Below are 19491 nucleotides of genomic sequence, written 5' to 3' on the forward strand. Positions count from 1 at the left end.
TTGCAGTAGCACACTGCCATTACTGTCATTAACAACCCTGCCAACCTTTGTATCATCTGCAAACTTCGACATTAAGCCTGATATACCTTCATCAATATCATCGATAAATATACAAAACAACAGTGGATCTAGCACCGAACCCTGTGGGACTCCACTAATAACATTAGTCCAAGAAGAGCAGCTCCCATTGATTACCACCCTCTGTCTTCTCGCACTTAACCATCCTTTTATCCATTGTAGCAACTTGCCCTTAATACCATTCTGCTACAATTTGTACAATAGTCTTCCATGCGCAACAGTGTCAAAAGCTTTCCTGAAATCCAAATATATGATATCAAAATTATTTTTGATATCATATATCAAAAATACATTTAACCAGTTACTCCATTATTTTCCCCTGAACAGAAGTTAAACTAACTGGTCTGTAATTACTCGTGTCATCCTTAGAATCCACTTTGTGAATTAAGGATACATTTGCACATAGTATCTTAAAGGGGATAATGATAACACTAAAGTTGGATGTGTAATAATTTGAACTGATAATAAAAATGTATGAATTTCCTGGAAAGGGGGATCAGGAGGACAAAGAAACTGCTTTCAATTTTGCAAAGACAGCAAATTTGGTTTATTTATGGAGCATATAATAGATCCTCTTTGTTTATGCATACAGCAATACCTCGCTTAGCACGGGTTTCACTATAACATGGTTTTCAATTAAGTTTAAGTCAAAAATTTATTTTACGTATTAAAACTTATTCAATTGCCTAGACACGTACTTTACATATATGCTGCATTGTTGTAGCCTAGGAATGCATACATATATGCTGCAGTGCCAACTCTATTGTCCCACATGCACATGTGCCAGTAGATTCCATCAGGCAGTCATCAGCAATGTGCAACGGTGTTCAGTATTCTTAATTCCATCCTGACAAGATTGCTTTTCATTTCACAATTTATTTTTTACCCCTTTAAATACGATCGAAAATATATTTGCATCTTGGCTAGAAATCACTGCCAACAACATGCATTCTGTTTGGCAGCATGTTTTGCCCCATTTGGCAAATTATTTCACTAATTTTGAATAAGAATTCAGACAACTGCCAAAGACATTGTGAAGATCAGAAAAGACTTGATTTTAAACTTTTTGACACTGTGAATGTATGACTGCATTGACTCGCATGCAAATGACTTAGATGATGCAACTCTCCTTGAAATTGACAAGGAAACTGCATATGAAGAAGAGGAAAACAATTCTGAAGTTGATAACACAAAAGAATTTAACAGAAGAATTGGAGAAAGTTTTTCGGGGGAGGGTTGACATGGTGTGCAAGGTGATTATGAATGGAGGTCCAGATGTTGAACGTAGCATCAAGATATGGCAAATTTTACAAGGTGGGTTTTGATGCTACAAAAACTTGTACACTGAGAAAAAGAAGAGATGACTTCACCAGACTCTATTATTGAAATACCTAAATAAAGCTCTTTTTTTCCCTCATATCTAATGATGTTACCTTTCATTAATAAAATTTTTGCAATATTTTTAATTTCAAATCATTTTAATTGGCTATCAACTGCATATTGTTTATAGATTTATTATAATTTGTTTATAGACTTTTTCTCTGGTACACATTCAATTAAAATTTCTTTAGGAAACTGCACCTAAAGAAAGACATCGAGCTTCTTGAAAGGGTTCCAAGACTGGTAACTCTCCTTGTGAGATCGGCAAAAGGGCATCCTTATGAAGAAAGACTTTGAATATGTGGGTTGCAGAGTTTGGAAACTAGACACCTTAGAGGAGATTTGATTGAGGTGTTTAAGGCTCTGAGAGGCATCAGTAAAATGAATGAGGATGACAATTTTCAAGCTTATAAATGATGCTAGAACTAGGGGAACATAAATTCAAGTTACGGCGGGAGATGTTTAGATTGGACTGCAGGAAGTTTTATTTTAGCCAGGAGTTATAAATTACTGGAATAAGTCGCTTACATGGGTGGTAGAGGCTGATAGTTTGGGGAAATTCAAAGGACATCTGGAGAGTACCTTTGGGTGAGGGAAACGCATAGGATGATAGGTTTAATTTCCTTTTCTTTTGTTAATTATTAGTTTTTTTTTTTTGTTTTTTTTTTCATCATTGTCTTATTTGGGTGTTTTTTTTTTTTTTTTTTTGGTTTGTGCAGCATAAGCCATAGGCTTTCTTGCACCATGTGGCCATTACTAATACTAATACCCATTATAATTATACCTCAATCAGCATGGTTTCACATAACATTGTACAGTTTTGGTACCAATTATCAGGGTATTGCTGTATATCCTAAAGCAAACAGTTGTTTGCTTTAGCATGTTTGAATGTTTGAAAGCATGTATTCATTCAGAGAATTATACCCTGCAATTATTATTACCAAGCCATGCTTTTCTTAGTGGATAGATTTAAGGAAAATATGCACATTCACACAAGGATATGGGTGATTTATTTTGTGATATTTTTTAATGATCTGATTATCAGCAGTGACTCTTAATTATGCAGCAGCATGCACTTTGAACCTGCAGATAACCCCAGGGGCTCACATCTGGTGAGGGCTTGGCAAACCCAGGGTCCTGAGCTGGATATCATCATTCTTCTCTTTCTTGGTGATTCCTTTCTACTTCTGACACTCACACACTCACTCTCTCTCTCTGTCAGGAATTTTTTTTTTTTTTTTTGGCTGGTGCAGCATAAGCCTTGGGCTTCCTTGCACCATATGGCTAATAATAATAAAAACCACTATGTGGGAGTGATCATAGTTTATTGATGTGGGATTTACTTAAAGATATAACTACTGTCAAAGGGAAGGGCTTTTGCTTTCATAAAGATGACTATAGTGGTCTCAGACAGGTTTTTAAAATCTATTCAGTGGGACCAAATGATGACATTACCAACAGTGAATTCTAAATGGGAATCATTCAGGGTAGAAATCGTAAAACTACTAGATTTTTTGTATGATATTATGATATTATGTCTGAACTGATGAGACTTGTGACAGAGAAAAAAAATACATTGGATACATATAAAATATCAGGTGATACTTAAGCATACAATAAATATAAGGCTAGTGTCTATAGTAAATATAAGATTGCAGACTAGTGTCTGCAGTCAAGTCACAAAGGGCATTAGGGAAGCAAAGGCAGATTACAAGGAGTCCCTGGCAAAGAATGCAAAGGTAAGTGGCAAAGATTTCTTTACTTAAGTAAACACTAGAAGGAAAGGGATGAATCACAGTAGTTCTGTAGATATGAATATTTAACTGTTGATGATCCTGGTCAGGTTGCAGACAATCTAAATAGATATTTTGCATCTACTTTCATGCATGAGGAATTTTTTTTAAAAATGAGAGTGCCAGAAGTATATTAAATTCTGACACAGTGCTAAATGATTTAGTGATAACCGAGAGAAAAGTAGGAAAGAAATTATTGAAGCTAAATGTAAAAAAGCCTTATTAAGGGAGGAAGCAAATCTTTAGCCATAGTTATGAGAACATCCTTGGATTCAAGGGAGGTCCCTATGGACTGGAGATGTGCAGATGTATTCCCAGTTTGTAAGGGGAGGAGGTCGAAGAGTGATGTGAGTAATTAGAGGCTCCTTAGCTCAACTTCTCTTCCAGGGAAAATAATGGGGTTGCTGATTAAAGAAGTAATGCAGAACCATCTAGACAGGAATGAAGTTATACTGCAGTCACAGTATGTATATGTTAAGAGGCAACCTTGTCTGACCAATCTGATTGGGTACTATGATGCAATAATAAAGGAACTAGATGTAAAAAGTAACTTTGACATCATATACTTAGATTTCAGAAAAACGTTTGATACTGTTCCACATAAGACTTTTGTACAAATTGGAGCAGCATGACATTAGAGGCAAGTTACTTCTATGGATAAAGGAATGTTTGAATGGGAGAAGACAGAGTGATTATCTGGGCATTGCTCTTCCTGGTTTACTGTTATTAGTGGAATCCCTCAGTTCACTGTTTGCCTCTGTGCTGTTTTCATTATTTATTATTATTATTAGCCATATGGTGCACAAAAGCCTGAGGCTTATGCAAAAAAAAATTTCTGAGTTACCAAAGAGTGAGTCAGAAGTAGAAGGTAATCACCAAGAAAGAGAAGAATGATGATATCCAGCTCAGGACTCTGGGTGTGCCAAGCTCATACTCACCAAATGTGAGTCCCTGGGGTTAAAGATATCGATGAAGGAATATCAAGCATAATGTTTGAGTTTGCAAATGATACAAAGGTTGGTAGGATGGTTAATGACAATAATCAGGTTATGCTATTGCAATGAGATCTAGAAAAATTAGGTAGGTGGGCTGAAAAATAGCTGAAAGGATTCCTCTCAATTTTTATTTTTTGCTGATTCAGCAAAAGCATGTGGTGTCCTTACACTATATGGCAAATACTTATACTTATCCTGTTGTATTAGGCTACATATTGAATACTGTATGTAGGTCTAGAAGCCTCAGTTTAGGAAAGATATGGATCTATTGGAATGATACAGAGAAGAGCAAAAAAGGCTTTAATTTTGCAAATTAAAGAGTGTGGAGACTAGGCACCTGTGGGGATATCTGATTGAGGTGCTGAAGGCTTTTGAATGGATAGAGTAAGCTCAATGCTGATTGCATCCTTCCTCTCACTTAGATTAAACACTTGAGGGGGCATAAATTGAAATTATGTTAGGATGGTTGTAGGATAGATGTGCAGAAATTGGCTTCTGCCATGGGGGGGGGGTGTTTGATTGTTGGAACAAACTTCTATCTAAGGTTGTGGAAGTATGTAGTTTGAGTAAATTTAAGAACCAGACAAATTATTAGAGGGCATGAAAGGTAATATGGGACATGTTTTTTTGTCTGATGCTGTATAAATTTGCTTTTATGCATTATTTGTCACTACTGATACTAATATTAATTATTTTATTTATTTATTTTTTAAATTTGTGGTTCATTAAAAGTATGTATGACTACTGTCACTTTAATATCATAATAATACAATGAAAATCACTTTCCTAAATCCAATTTATATATTATAATTATATAACTATTCAGAATGAAGTTATAGTTTATCTAAATGTTTTATTCATTGTTTTTTTTTTTTTTTCTTTCAGATGAAATAATGCTATTAAGGACAGCTGAAATGGATAAGCTTTTTTTAAGGGTCTTCATGTGTATCCTCTTTAGGTCTTTGATATGCATCTTATTAAACATTTCCCCCTCAGGATAATTTCTGTTTGAGCAATTTTAAAAAATGTAAATCTTTTTCATTGAAAGCAGTTCAAGTAGAGAATGGATCAATCAACTTTACCTATATACCTTGCTTATGGATCTCTTGCCTTATTTTTATCACTTCTTCAGAATATTTTTCTTTTGTATCATATAGAAACTTTTGTTTCTATTTATAAGATTGATAGAAGTGCCTTTTGGTTAGGAGAAACTGTCTTTTTATTGTGGAATTCCTTTAATGACCCACTATTTGGGTGGATAAGTGATCAGTCATATTTAAAGAAATCATCCACTGCTAGCGAAGCAGAAATAATAACGAAACGTGTAGCAGCTTTGGCAAGAAATGGACCTCTGCTTGCTTTTGCATTTATGACTGTGTGGTATCCATGGTTTCCAGCTGGACTTCAATTTGTTTTGTGCCTCTGTTTGTATGACAGTTTTCTGACTATTATTGATTTACAGCACACTGCTTTATTAGCAGATCTGGCTGTATCTGCAAATATTAGAGCAAATTTTAACAGTTTTAACTCATTCTTTAGCTGCATAGGCTCATCATCAGTATTTCTTTCATACATATTTTGGGATCGAAGTAGTCCTCATATATTTCGAATGTTTTGTTTTGTATTAGCTATTGTATCTGCTATAGGATTCAGAGTGAGCTGCTCATATCTTAACAAGTGTTTTTGTAATTCGTCAAATAACTGTAAAAGGTATGTTTTCTTTCCTCTCTTTTATTTATTTATTTATTTATTTTTTTTTTTTAGTTAAGGAGAGAATTGACCTGAAGGTACCCAGGAAATGTTTCACCTATCTACTTTCCTGATGTCCACTCATTGACCAAAGGAATGTCAAGAATGACACTTTAATATGAGATTTAAATAGTGGTTATGCTTGAAAATTAATTATAATAACCAGTTACGGATCCAAAAAAAAAAAAAATGACAGGAGGGGCACCATTTTGTGCATTAGAATAGCAATCAGTTTAGCATCAGTGTTGCCAACTGTAGTCAGTTAAAAATAGCTGAAACACAATGCAAAAATCGATAAAATCCTATGTTAACAATGAAAAAAAAAAAATTTTTTTTTATAGCTAAAGGGAATTTAAACAACTGGTATATATTTTCCGAAAAATGACAGGCTGGGGGACATTCCCCGGTGCCCCTACCCTGAATCCGCCACTGATAATAACCACTCTTTTACCATGTGATATTAATAATATAGTTTATTAAGCTTATAGCCCAAACCACTATACATTCAAGGTGACATTTCAGGCAACTTACTGCTGCCTATCATCAGACCAAACATTGCCTGTTAGGGGGAGAAAATGTCAATAGTTACAATTTTGGGAACATTTGTAATTACAGTAGACTCTTGATTTTCCAGGATAGATGGTAAAAAAGAAATCCCGGATAATCAATTTTCCGGTTAATCCAAAAATACAAAGTCCTCGACATACGTAAGAGATACGTTCCAGGACTTCTTACTTCGTCGAGTTTTACGTAACTCAGGAATGACTAATAACATATTGCTACTATATTATTATTGACAAATCTGAATTTTGTGCGATGTTTGGCCATTTTCATACATCCTTATTAGTTTAATTTTCTGATTCAAATCAATGGCTTTCCTTTTGTTGATAGATTTACTAGTAGTGCTGTTACTTATTCTCTTAGTCGGTACCATGATAACGGTCAAATTGAAATTTTCTGAAAAGAACTTCACAGGGTTAAGGGGGAAACACACTATTATCACCTCATGCGAACTCACATTTTACTAAAGCACATTTCTGGAGGTCACTGTCATTAAACAATTTGCACCTTCCGGGTTACTGGGCTTTTCTGTTCATGCTTCTACTTATAAATGGGTAGTAAACTCTATCTTATTGCATTTGCGATAATACCGATAGCTGGAATTGTGTGGGTTTTTACATTATTATGGTGAAATGTGTCCCCTTCACTGAAATCTTCAGTCATATAGAAAAAAAAAAAAAAAAACGATAAATAAATTGTAAGAATCTTCTCTTCTTTCCTATTTTTTTTTCTTGTTACTCCATATCTCACTTGTGCAATTTGTGTGTGCCATGATCGTCGTTACTGATTGCTTATTTATTTATTTATTATTTTTGTTTGTTTTAAATTTTGCAATCCTAAAAAAAAAAAAAAAAAAAAAAAAAATTGGGTTAAAAAAAATTTACGTAAAACCGTAGTTGCATAAGTCGGGGACTTACTGTATCGAAAAATGTTCAGCAACCTACGTAAAAAATATGACGATAGATAAAACTTACCACGCTCTACTCGCGTCTCCAATACGATGCTTCCGTTTATTTTTTGCGATGTCGATTTTAAGTCTAATAACTTCCCTTTATTTTTTTATGGCGTTGTGTATGGTTTGGTCAACAACATTATAATGGTTCCTTAGAGATTTAACAGATGCACAGTTTTCAAACTTTTGAATAATTTCAAGTTTTTTTGCATTTACCCATCATTTTCGCAATTTCTGAACAAAAAAAAAAATTACTATAAAAAAATTCTAACATCCCTGACATAAATAACGAAACAAAATTTGTCCTTTTGCACTGCAACGGAACACAACAATCGACTCTATGCACTAAAACAAACTAAACATTTGTTTCTCTTTTTTTTTTTTTTACTTTCTTCTCTTTTTTTTGAGCGGCGAGTGTGAAGACAGCGGGATTGCAAGATAATAGGTACACTTATCTCGCAATGACGACTTATAATATCACTTATTTACGACTTTCAAAATATCTTTTTATGCCTATTCTAGTTATTACTTGAATTTTTTGATTTCTGGTTAATTTTTTTTTTTTTTTTTTTTTTTTTATTTGGAGTCAGTGTCCCAGTTAATCTGATCCTGTTTAATCAAAAGTCTGCTGTAAAACCCTTATAATTCACAATTATTAATTGTGAATTATAAGGATTTTCAATTACATTAGGGTTACACAGAGTTGTCTATAGATTAAGGTAAATATGTATGGATACACATACATAAAAATTCTTACCTGTTGTCAGACTCCTGTTTACTGATGCCACCAAACCTGTTGTGCATACTTGCAAAAGGTACTGCCAACAATTACATTATAGGATTAAATCTATTGACCAATAGTAGGGTGCCAAGTTTTACTATCCTGGATTCAGTGGTTCTTGTTTGAAGTGTGCTACTTTCTTGCTCAGGTCATCTTAAAGCTGGTACTGGAGGGGGTTGTGTGGGCTGCTCTTTTAGATTTTTGGAATATTTTCTTTTTTGTTTTTCCTGTTTTTCTATATACTCCTTTATTTTTTTGTTGAATAGGTGGAAATATTGAGGGTTAAATTTAATTCCGTGTTTCCTGTTAATTGATGAGGTTCTGAACATTTTTATGAAGAAGGCTTCCTGCAGATGATCCAAGCATGAAGGTAGCACATCTCAAACAAGAACCACTGGATCCAGGATAGTAAAACTTGGCACCCTACTACTGGTTAATAGATTTAATCCTATAATTTTATTTTTATGTATGTGCATTTTTATGTAGGTGGCATCAGTAAGCAGGAGTTTGACAGCAAGTAAGAATTTTTAATTTTGATGTATGTGTATCTGTATGTATTTACCTTAATCTAAAGTACAACCCTGTTTAACCCTAATGTAATTGAAAACCCATATAATTCACAATTAATAATTAACTACAAATGTTCCCAAAATTATAACTCTTGATATTTTCTCCCAGGGCCATGGCGAGCCATTTTAGTACCTGAGGCAAGAGTGAAAAATCGTGCCCTACTGTTAATGATGGCAACGTTGGCAATTATTTAATCTTTCTTTTGGTGCCCTTTTAAGCTGAGGGAAGAACCTCGTTCGCCTCGGCACGGCTCTTTCTCCCGCTAACAGCCAATATTTGGTCTGATAATAGACAGCGGTAAGTCACCTGAAATGTTACCTTGAATGTATAGGTTTGGGCTATAAGCTTAATAAACTATATTATTAATATCACATGGTAGAAAAGTGGTTATTATAACAATTAATTTTCATGGAAGACAACCATGAAAAAAACAACTAATTAACAGGTTCATTTGGGAAATAAGTGTAACCACCTAATATAGTTAATTAGGTGGTTATACTTATTTCCCACATGAACCAGTTAATTAGTTAATATGACATTGTAGTCCCAAAAAAAAAAATAGTGTTTAACCGAATGGCAATGAGATAGTATGCCCATTCAGTTTATATGTAAATTCTGATTTTTTAGTTTAGACAAAGACAGACAGGAGTACATATGCTATCCCCCTCCTACATCACAAGTTGCTGTCTAAATATCAGAAAAGTAAATGCTTCACTTATATTAGAAAAAAAGGATTGCTGATAAATCTTAAAACTGATTTTCATAATGAAACTGGCAGTCAAGCATGCATTCAATGAAATGAAATCACCAGTGAGTGGATATTGAGAAAGATCTTCAGACAATTCTGCCATACGGTATGCAAAATAAATGAGAGCATTTATTGTGAATGTAGTATGTGATTCTACTTTTCCTGAGATGCTGAGAAATTTAAGTGATTTTTAACATTAGTTTCCACCTTCACTGTCTGCATCTATAATTATATTACTAATAGGGCAGTTTGGGTGTCCAACGAGCCCAAGACCCTTATGTATATAACGCAGTTGTGGGTAGGAGTGTAACTGTTCATCAAATGTAAATGACATGTAAAGCAGTAGAATATTAGGAATACAGACAAATCAAATGTGTGAGCATTTAAAGCAGTGACTCCCAAACTTTATTGAGTTACCGCTCCCTTGGTTCCATAAATGCATCCCCAATGCCCCCCAGTCTTAACTTATAAAAATATTTTTCAGAGTGGCAGACTGCATGACCCAATGAGGAAGATAATAAAAAAATATATAATTTAAAACAATAATGATTGATTGCACATTTATTTCAAACTTATTAAAAGTTTTATTTTATTTAATTCAACATATTGAAATTACTGGACTAGTGAATCTAGCTTTTCAAAATCCGACAATCATTTAACAAAAGTCTTAGAACTACATTTAGTAGCAAGTTAATTTTTCAGAAAATTTTTAATGTGAGAGATGGGCTTGATGACATAATACCAGTTTCTCAATGTCCAGTTTAAAGTCTCTTAGAAGGAGTCTTAAATCACCATGTTCAGTAATCTGGAGTCGATTTCTTTGCTTGGAGATAATTTGGATGACCACACTAAAACCATGTTCTACAAAATATGAAGTTGGGAATGCAATAAGTAGCTTCTTAACCACTGTCCATAGTGCAGGATAGTGATCAAAAATTTTCTTCTATAACCAAAACTGTTGATAAGATTTCTTAAATTTTGGTTTCAGTTCAATATCATTTTGTAACTCAGTCTTCCTCTAAGTTTAATACCCCAACTTCCTCAATATCTAAAAATTGATTTCTTGTCCAATCTGGAATTTCTATCAAAACAAGATCCTTAAATCGTTCAGACATATCTTTAAGCAGTGTATCCAAGTGGTCACAAAAGACTCGCAGATCATCATCCTGTATCCCACTAATCTTTTCTAGCTCAGACAGAGAGGGAAATTGATATAGCTTGCGATGGCCTATATTGCACTAGAATAAAGTTTAACTTTGAAATAAAAGTGAATACTACAGATTTGGCCTTAATAAGGTTGATATCATTTCCTTGCAACTGTAAATTCACTTCATTGAACTTTGCAAATAGTTTGGACAAATATGCAATGTCATGCCTGATACCTTTAGGTTTATCACTGAGAAAAGCATCTTTCTTTTGAAAAAAAAACTCCACAACAGAGTCAAAAAGACAATAATTTATAAAAGCATCTTACGCAGTTGCCTTCTGATAACCAACGAACTTCAGTGTGAAACAACACACTTTGAAGATCATCATTCTCAACATTCAACAACTATTCTCCTGGAATAGTCTATCGTTGAGAGCATGGGCTTTGATTTTATTAACACCAGTAATGACTTGTGAAGGCAATCACTGAGGTTTTTTGCAACCAAATATTAGCATTGAATGACAGTGAGTGGTAAAGACATTTGGTACAACTTTCTTCAAGTACACAACACAACCACAGTAGTGACCAGTCATTGATGGAGCTCCATCCGTCACAAGAGCAAGTATGTTAGCAAGTGGAATTTTCTTGTCTTTAAAGAACAACACGAAATATTGACTCACCTTTAGTATCTGTTTCTAACTGCCTTGCAAACAGCAACTCTTGAACTAAACTTTCATCTTTTATAAAGTGCACATGTGTTAGAAACAAAGATCCATTGCCTGGCAAAGTTGACTCATCTAGCTGTAATGCAAATTCTGAAGTCCTTAGTATGCTACATATCTTCCACATTCTCAGCCATTTCATCTCTGAACTGAATTTTTGCTTAAAGAAATACTCTTAATTACTTCATGTGATGACATGTAAAACAGTACTTCCTTATTTATATAATTGCCACAGTAAAATATTTCTTTCTATTTCTGGTTATTTTATCGTCGTTGTTTTTCATTAAATATGCAGATTCTTGGCATACAAAAGAAAGTAAAAAAAAACCTTTTACGCTTGAAATAAAAAAATTGCCACAGAGACCATTGTTCCTAAGGATGATACTTCCTGAAAACGCTGTACTCAGACAAGGGTGTGTGATTTTCACTTATAATTTGAGAACAGAATCTTGTCAGTTCTGCTCGTCATTTGTGTGACACCCTGTGTAATTACTTAACAAATATGCACAAATATTTGTGCTGTTCACTTACCTGAACAATAGTAAATAAATGATCAACACACTTGGGAAGGTCTGGCCTCAAATGCATCTTCTCCCCCCTGCTTCTTTGTGCCCACCGCCCCCTTTGGGAACTGATTTAAAGGTTACTTGCTCTCATTAGAATATTCTTTGGGATGAGAATATAGCAATGAGCCTAAGCAGTGCTATAGTGAGACTTACTAGGAAATATTAATATATTAAACAATTTTCTCTACCCTCCTATTGATAATTGCAGTCCACATGTATTCAAATTCTATCTGCACCTTTTGAGAATAAAGTTGGGTTTTTTAAAGCTATTTACTCCCGTTATGATGATTCTTCAGAACTAGAGTATAACTGACAGCTCATGCAACACTCTGGTAAGGCCTACACTGTGATAAATTAATATGCTAAATATTCTCCCTCATTGACAACATTACAGCTTTTATTATTATTATAAAAAAAAATTATCCTTTATGAGACTTTTTTTTTTTTTTTTTCAGCCCAGCACTGGTACCAAATGCATGAGATGGTTCATTATACCTGGTTAATATTATTGTTATTACTGTTGGTCAAGTAGCTCTCTTACTATCCTACAGATGTTCAGAATCGTGGCTTTCTGGAGTTCCATGTAAGTGTTCTCTGGAGGCTCTTTGACACCATGCTTGTGGTTGACAGTGATCAGGATGGTCATTACATTAGTACTGGGACTGCATAGGTGTTTACGCCTGTGAACATGTTCCCGCCATGAGAGGCTTCTCACACTCAGTCAGGAGAGCCTTAATTTCCTTGTGTTCTAACTTGTAGGTCTTTCCCTATGTCATGGCTTCAGTCTGTTCACTGGTCTTCGGTTGGTAGTTTTGTCCGACTGGATCTCCCTGATGCAGTTGATGCATTATATGATGCATTTGTCTAGACCAAATTGCATCATATAATGCCAGTGCTGAACTCTTCGGTGATCTGGAGTAGCTGTAGGAATTGATTCTCAGTTGCGACATTGACGTTATCCATGCACATCAGGTGAGAGAGAGGATGTATAGATTCTTCCTCCGTTCTTTTAGGGTATATCTGTACTTGCTGTTATTGAGCATGGTGGACAGCAGAATGGTGGGGATTGGTCTGGTTGTGATGTTAATGACCTCGATGGTGGTCCTCCATTTCACTATGGTTGCTTCTAGGAAGTGTCATGTCAGGTTGATTTGTAGATCTTCACTGTCTCAAACAACTAGCAATGGGGCATGGAGTCGAAGGCCTTGCACTTGCTGATATAGGCCATGTACAGGTTGCGATTCTTCTTGTAGGCTTGCTCCATAAGTCAGTCGCTCATCTGCTTATGTCCCTTCTGCTGCTTAGCCATGATGCTCTAGCTTTTCAAGTCATCTGATATCTTCTTGGTTATGCAGCTGGTCAGGATCTTGTACATTGTTGGGAGACAGGTGATTGGTCTTTACTTCACCAGGTTTGTGGTCTTTGTCCTTGGTCTTCAGGTATGCGATTCCTTGAGTCAGAGACTCGGGGGTAGGGGTTGTGGAGGAGTTATGTCAAGGAGTTCTAGTTGAGTGGTCTGTTGTCTTCCTTTTCCTCTTGTCTGATTTTCTTGTAGAAAGCTCTCTAATTTTCAACAAATATCCTGTTTTTCTCTAGACACTTTGCCTGTAACAGTAGTCTCTTACTGAGTGCAAGGAGTTTCTGCTTGAGGGTGTCAAGGTATTCTTCAGTCCTCTGATTATAGGTCTCGTGTGCTGTAGATGTTTTTCTTGAGGATGGTCTTCACTTTTCTAACCAGTTTCTTACCTCTGTTACCGCGTTGGTACTGGGTCAGTTGGCCTATCTTCATTCTTATATTTTTTTTTATCTTCTGCTGTTGCTGTCTTTCCCAGGCTGGTGGTTCCTTGTCTTTGCATTTTGTTTTCTGTTGGTCTATGGTTTCTCTTCCGTTCATCCTGGTGGCTACTATAGTGGCACAGTAAATTACTCTGCAGATGATGTCCAGTCTACACTCCACATAAGTAGTTCACAGTTGGAATTATCAGTACGTTAAACCTTATTAGCGGTAGCCATAAGGTGCGAGGAAGCCCAAGGCTTTTGCTGCAACAGGAGAGCAAATAAATAAATAAAAAATAATAGTTAAGATTAATTAATTAGTCTTATACACTTCAGTTAGTTCTCCTTTAAGGTGCCTGGTTACCAAGCTGTGTATGTGTATCCCACATATTCGATGTATTTCCTCATATGGGCACACTTTTGCTGATGTCAAGTGATCTACAGGTTCGTTGCCCATCACTGGATCCGTTTAAGAAGCCTGATATCTTTTTTTTATATGCAGTCTCTATGCTTGAACACATATTCCAAGTGCAGCCTTACAATTGCCTTATACAGTGAGATTATAACTTTTCTCCTGAAGGAGTGTTTCTTGACACAGATTGTTAACTACTCTATCAATATTGACATCATCTGCAAATTTTGAGGCCCTTTGTGCTGCAGCAGACATATATGCTTATCTCCAGTTGCTACTAACATTGACACACTGTGGGAGATAATTCTTGCTGTATTCTAAATAGTTGCCACAGATGTTAAGTTAAATGTCATCACTACTGCTTTGAGTAAGAACATGTATCTAACTGTGTCACTTGGTTTAACTGTCAATGCAATATCGTGCCTTAAATGTTTTGAGCAATCCCTAATGAATGCTGTTGTCAAAGGTCTTTGATAGAAATTACAGTGGCAAAGCATGCCTAAAAGGCTTTAGAGGCTGATATCCAACTCTGAAAATTAAGAGCAGTAATGTGTCCTTTATTTTTGGTCTCCACCTCCAAATAATCATAAATGTGCCACTGAAGGAAAATATATTCATTTGTTGCTTTCCTGACAATAGCAATTATTAGGCACATGCTCTAGGTTGTAGATCTCAGCTAAGTTAGCCCTTGCATTGGAAATTTGAAGTGTTTTATGAGAAAAGCAGCAGCAGCAGCAGCTTTAGAAAAAGCCATAAACACACTGAAACAGGCAACTGGTCAGCTATAAAGGAAAGAGGCTGGCCTTTTATGAACAGACAAGCATGTAGGCACACGCAAACTGGCTTTGAAATTCTATTTTAAATTGCTTTAATTAGACTGTTAAATTGCTTTAATTATATATACAATTATAATATATGATAATTATAATCAGTGGCTGTTGAAGCATGCTCGTCACTGATGGAGAATGAAGTGTAAAAAAAAAAGGTGAGCTTGAGTCACTTGAGTCACAAAGTAGGACAAGCCCACAACAAGGTATTTCTGCACCCTAGGCAGAATGAGATTGCCCCTTTACTAAGGATATATATATATATATATTTTTTTTCATTTATTTTTTTCTTTTTCATGATTCGTAAAATTTAGTGCCCCGGGCAAGGGCCTTGCTAGGTTGTACCTTAATCCAGCACTGGAGGAGGAGTCATTGTTAGTCAGCAGAATAGATCTCTCTCTCTCTCTCTCTCTCTCTCTCTCTCTCTTTTCTCTCTCTGAAACAGTATGTCTAATTCAAAATCATTTCCTTCTGGTGTGTGTGTGTGTGTGTGTGTGTGTGTGTGTGTGTGTGTGTGTGTGTGTGTGTGTGTGTGTGTGTGTGTGTGTGTGTGTGTGTGTGTGTGTGTGTGTCAGTAGACACACACCAATGCATGGAGCAGTAGACACAACTGAGCATATTTCAGGCTGGTTGTAATGATAACATGGTCTGAGGGAGTGTTTTGCTGAGATTGTAGATCTAATATTGTTTCTATTAACTTCTCATTGGTATCTTTCACTAGAATAATACACCACGCCACATGGCTGGAGTTGTGTAGGTATAATATGTAGAACATTCAGAAGGTCTGATCTCAATCCCATTGAACATGTATGGGATGAAGTTTGAATGGCCTGTGCATTTGTGGGATGCTCTTTAAGCTGTATGGTAAATCAAATCCATAGATATGGTTTGTAATCTTGTGACAGCTATGCAACAGTGTGTGTGTGTGTGTGTGTGTGTGTGTGTGTGTGTGTGTGTGTGTGTGTGTGTGTGTGTGTGTGTGTGTCCTTAGTAAAGGGGCATATTCCAATAGCACTCAAGCAGGCCCAACATGCTATTAGTGAAAAGAAAAAGTTGGAAAAAAGTGGGGGAAAAAATTTAAAACTAATTCATTAGTATTTATTTCTAGTGAAGAGAAGTTTGCTAACGAATTGTGCATTACAAAGAGAAGGTATTAATACAAAAATAGGTCCACAATTGACCTGTTTGATGGTACTCAATTGCATTTTCTCATCAATGCAACATGAAAATGTTGTTTTATTATTTTTATGTATCAGGACATAGAATTATAGTATTATTCTTGGATTTTTCCATTTAATGTTTATTGGAGTTTGAAAGGATGAGAAATTTTGAATACTGGACTAAAAGTTGACACTTAACTTTCTGGCAGACATTGACAGCTTGGAATCAATCTGATTACTGCCATCTGTAGCCATTGAAAACAGCCCAATTTTCAGGCCATCACTAGCTCCTCTTTCCTTATCTGTGCAATTTCACTGAGAGTGCCTTTTGTTTTTGTTCTTCCACAACCTTTTTTTTTTTTTTTTTTTCTGATTTGCTGAAACATTTCTGAATAACATGCTTGTGTAATCACACAACTCAGTGGAAGATTATATCCTATGACAAAAGATACAAATAAACATTTGGCACCTATAACATTGTTAACGTGAAATGCAACCTGAATGAATCCTAGGTGGGAGATGACTCATCGACCAGTGCAATACCACCACTTTGCTTATTGGAGGCTCGAAGTGGTGGAACCCATGTTTAGTCCCCAGAGCTAAGTTCTGGTCAACCTTTCCCGATCTCTTCCATCATGCAGTATGACTGGCGACTTAGAATACAGCTCTAAAACGGTGTTTGCAGGCCGACCGCTATTTAGTACACGGGACCGAACCTATTGGTAACTCTTCAGGATGCTTCCGAATCAGCTAGTGTATAATCTTGCTAACTCTACTCCGCCAGATAGTGACTGGAGGGATTCCAAGTAGTGTGCATGTAGGGGGCATTGTTGAGGCCATGTTTTGTCAAGGATCTGGGTATATTCTTACCATGTGTACGCCATATCCAAAATTTACTTCATACAGTGTGTCTCCCCTACCTCCGAATTTTTCTTACTATTGAATACACCATGAATTATCAAACTAATAGAGTAAGCTTATCAGCAAAAAGATCTAAACCTCCCAAACATTTCCTAGTTCATTTCACAAATATACATGGTCTTAATTCTAATCTAAATGATGTCCATTTCCACTTGCAGTCTGCCAAACCCTATGTACCTTTTCTGACAGAATCTCAGTTATCAGTTGATTCAACTACTGCTCATCTCAGTTGCCCAAATTATTTGCTGTATGATTCCTTTCACCTCAAAGGTGGTACTTGGGCATATGTCCGTTCCGATATTCCCTGTCAGAGACTTGGTAATTTTGAATCTTCGCTCTTTGATCTTCTCTGATTTAAAATCTCTCTACCTCATTGTGTCAAATTCATCTGTTGTTTCTACTCTTCTCCCAACTCCACTAATCACTTGGAGCTCTTTGACTTCCTCTCTTTGCAACTTGACTTTCTCCAGTCCAACTTTCCTAACAGCGAGGTAATTTTCCTTGGTGATTTTAATGTTTAATGTTTTCTAGTCACACCGACCCAGCTGGTCGAGATGCTGAGGCTATTGCAATCACTAATGACCTTGCACAGATTGTTCATTTACCTACAAGAATACAGGATGATCCTAACCATACAGCCAACACGCTTGATCTTTTTCTCACAAACAACCCTTCTAAGTACACGGTCAAAGTGAGTGGTGCTTTAGGCACCTCAGATGAGAACTTGGTGATTGTCTCATCTCCAATGGAGCCATTATTTCATTGCTAATCCGAACGTCGTGTTGTTTGGCATTACAAGAATGCAAAATGGGATGACCTGCGAGATTTCTTTTCTTCTTTTCCTTGTTCGGACTACTGTTTCAAAACTTCTGATGTCAACATTTTCTCATATCATGTCAGTGAAATTATTCTTGTAGGAATGGAATCCTCTATCCCACACTCCACTTTAAAATCTCGTCCTTTATCTAAACCTTGGTTTTCCAATAAATGTGCTAAGGCCGTTCAGGAGAAGAATGTTGCATATCGTAATTGGCTTTTTTCCAATTCTTCAGTTTCATTTTCTGCCTACACTAAACTTCGCAAGAATTGTAAAGTAGTTATTAATCAGTCCAAACTAGATTTTGAACAGGCTAAGAGAAGAAAACTTGCTACTTGCCCCCTAATGTGGTAGCCTAGCATTGTGGTCTCTTGCCAAAGTTATTGGCCCCAACTTTTGCCCATCTCTGCTCACACCTCTGTCAAAACCAGATGGTTCTATTATCACTTCAGCTAAGGATAAAGCTGACCTGCTAGCATCCCATTTTTCTTCCAACTCATGTATTAATGATCTTGGTAAAACACCTCCCACCATTCCCAACCTGGTCCATTCAATACCTCCTGTGGTCTTCTGTCATAAGGATGTCAGAAGGATTTTGAAAAACCTTGGTGCTCACAAAGCTCCAGGTCTTGATGGTATTTCTCCACTTGTTCTCAAAACCTGTGCTCCTGAACTTACTCCTGTTCTTTGAGCTTTTTTCACTTTCTTATTCAAGGTGTTTTTCCTTCTGCTTGGAAATTTGCTCATATCCAACCAGTTCCTAAAAAGGGTGACAAATCTCTCTCATCCAATTATCGTCCCATTGCAATTACTTCTACTCTTTCTAAAGTAATGGAGAAATCAATTAACCGCCAACTCTTAAACTACCTAGAAACTTTCCGTCTTATCAACAATCGCCAGTATGCATTCCGTCAGTGTCGATCCACTGGTGATATTCTGGCTTATGTTACCCATTTATGGACTAATTCAATGGAAAGGTTCGGTGAAACACAAGTAGTTGCTCTTGACACCTCAAAGGCTTTCGATCGTGTTTGGCATAAAGGTCTTCTAAACAAGCTTCCATCTTATGGTTTGCCAACTGTTTTTAGTAATTGGTTATCCAGTTTTCTGTCTGATCGCTCACTGAGGGTGATGGTAGATGGCTCTCTGTCTTCTAACTTCTCCACTAATGCCGGTGTCCCCCAAGGTTCAGTTCTTTCCCCCACTCCTTTCCTCTTGTATATTAATGACCTTCTTCCATTGACTGGAAATCCTATCCATAATTTTGCCGATGATAGCACATTGCATTCCACTTTCCGGTTTGAGAAACCTTGTCCTGCTCAATCAGCTTCAACTTCTCGAATATCTGCTACCAATTCTTTAAATGCCGATTTCCAGGTAATTCTCCAGTCGGGCAAAGACAACTTAATTGATTTCAATCCTTCTAAAACTCATTCCTGTCTTATATCTTGCAAAAAGGATTCTTCTGTGCCTATGCTTATCTTTGGTGATAATTTGATTTCTGGGCAAGATGATATATCTCTTTTGGGGATTACC

At 36.2% G+C, this 19491-nt stretch overlaps 1 protein-coding gene across 2 annotated transcripts in view; it reads left to right on the forward strand.

Annotated features, from left to right (window-relative positions):
• LOC150078250 (solute carrier family 68 member 1-like) overlaps positions 1-19491 on the forward strand; it is a 118141-nt gene that overhangs the window by 11801 nt on the left and 86849 nt on the right. For both annotated transcript variants that reach the window (XM_090384652.1, XM_090384650.1), the window contains exon 2: positions 5132-5956. In XM_090384652.1, coding sequence (XP_090240778.1) covers positions 5310-5956 — 647 coding nt within the window. In that variant the 5' untranslated portion in view covers positions 5132-5309. The remainder of the gene's footprint in view (positions 1-5131; positions 5957-19491) is intronic.

Source organism: Mastigoproctus giganteus, chromosome 11 (assembly GCF_048544385.1).
Source record: "Mastigoproctus giganteus isolate SK-2022 chromosome 11, ASM4854438v1, whole genome shotgun sequence".
NCBI classification, from domain to species: Eukaryota; Metazoa; Arthropoda; class Arachnida; order Uropygi; family Thelyphonidae; genus Mastigoproctus; species Mastigoproctus giganteus.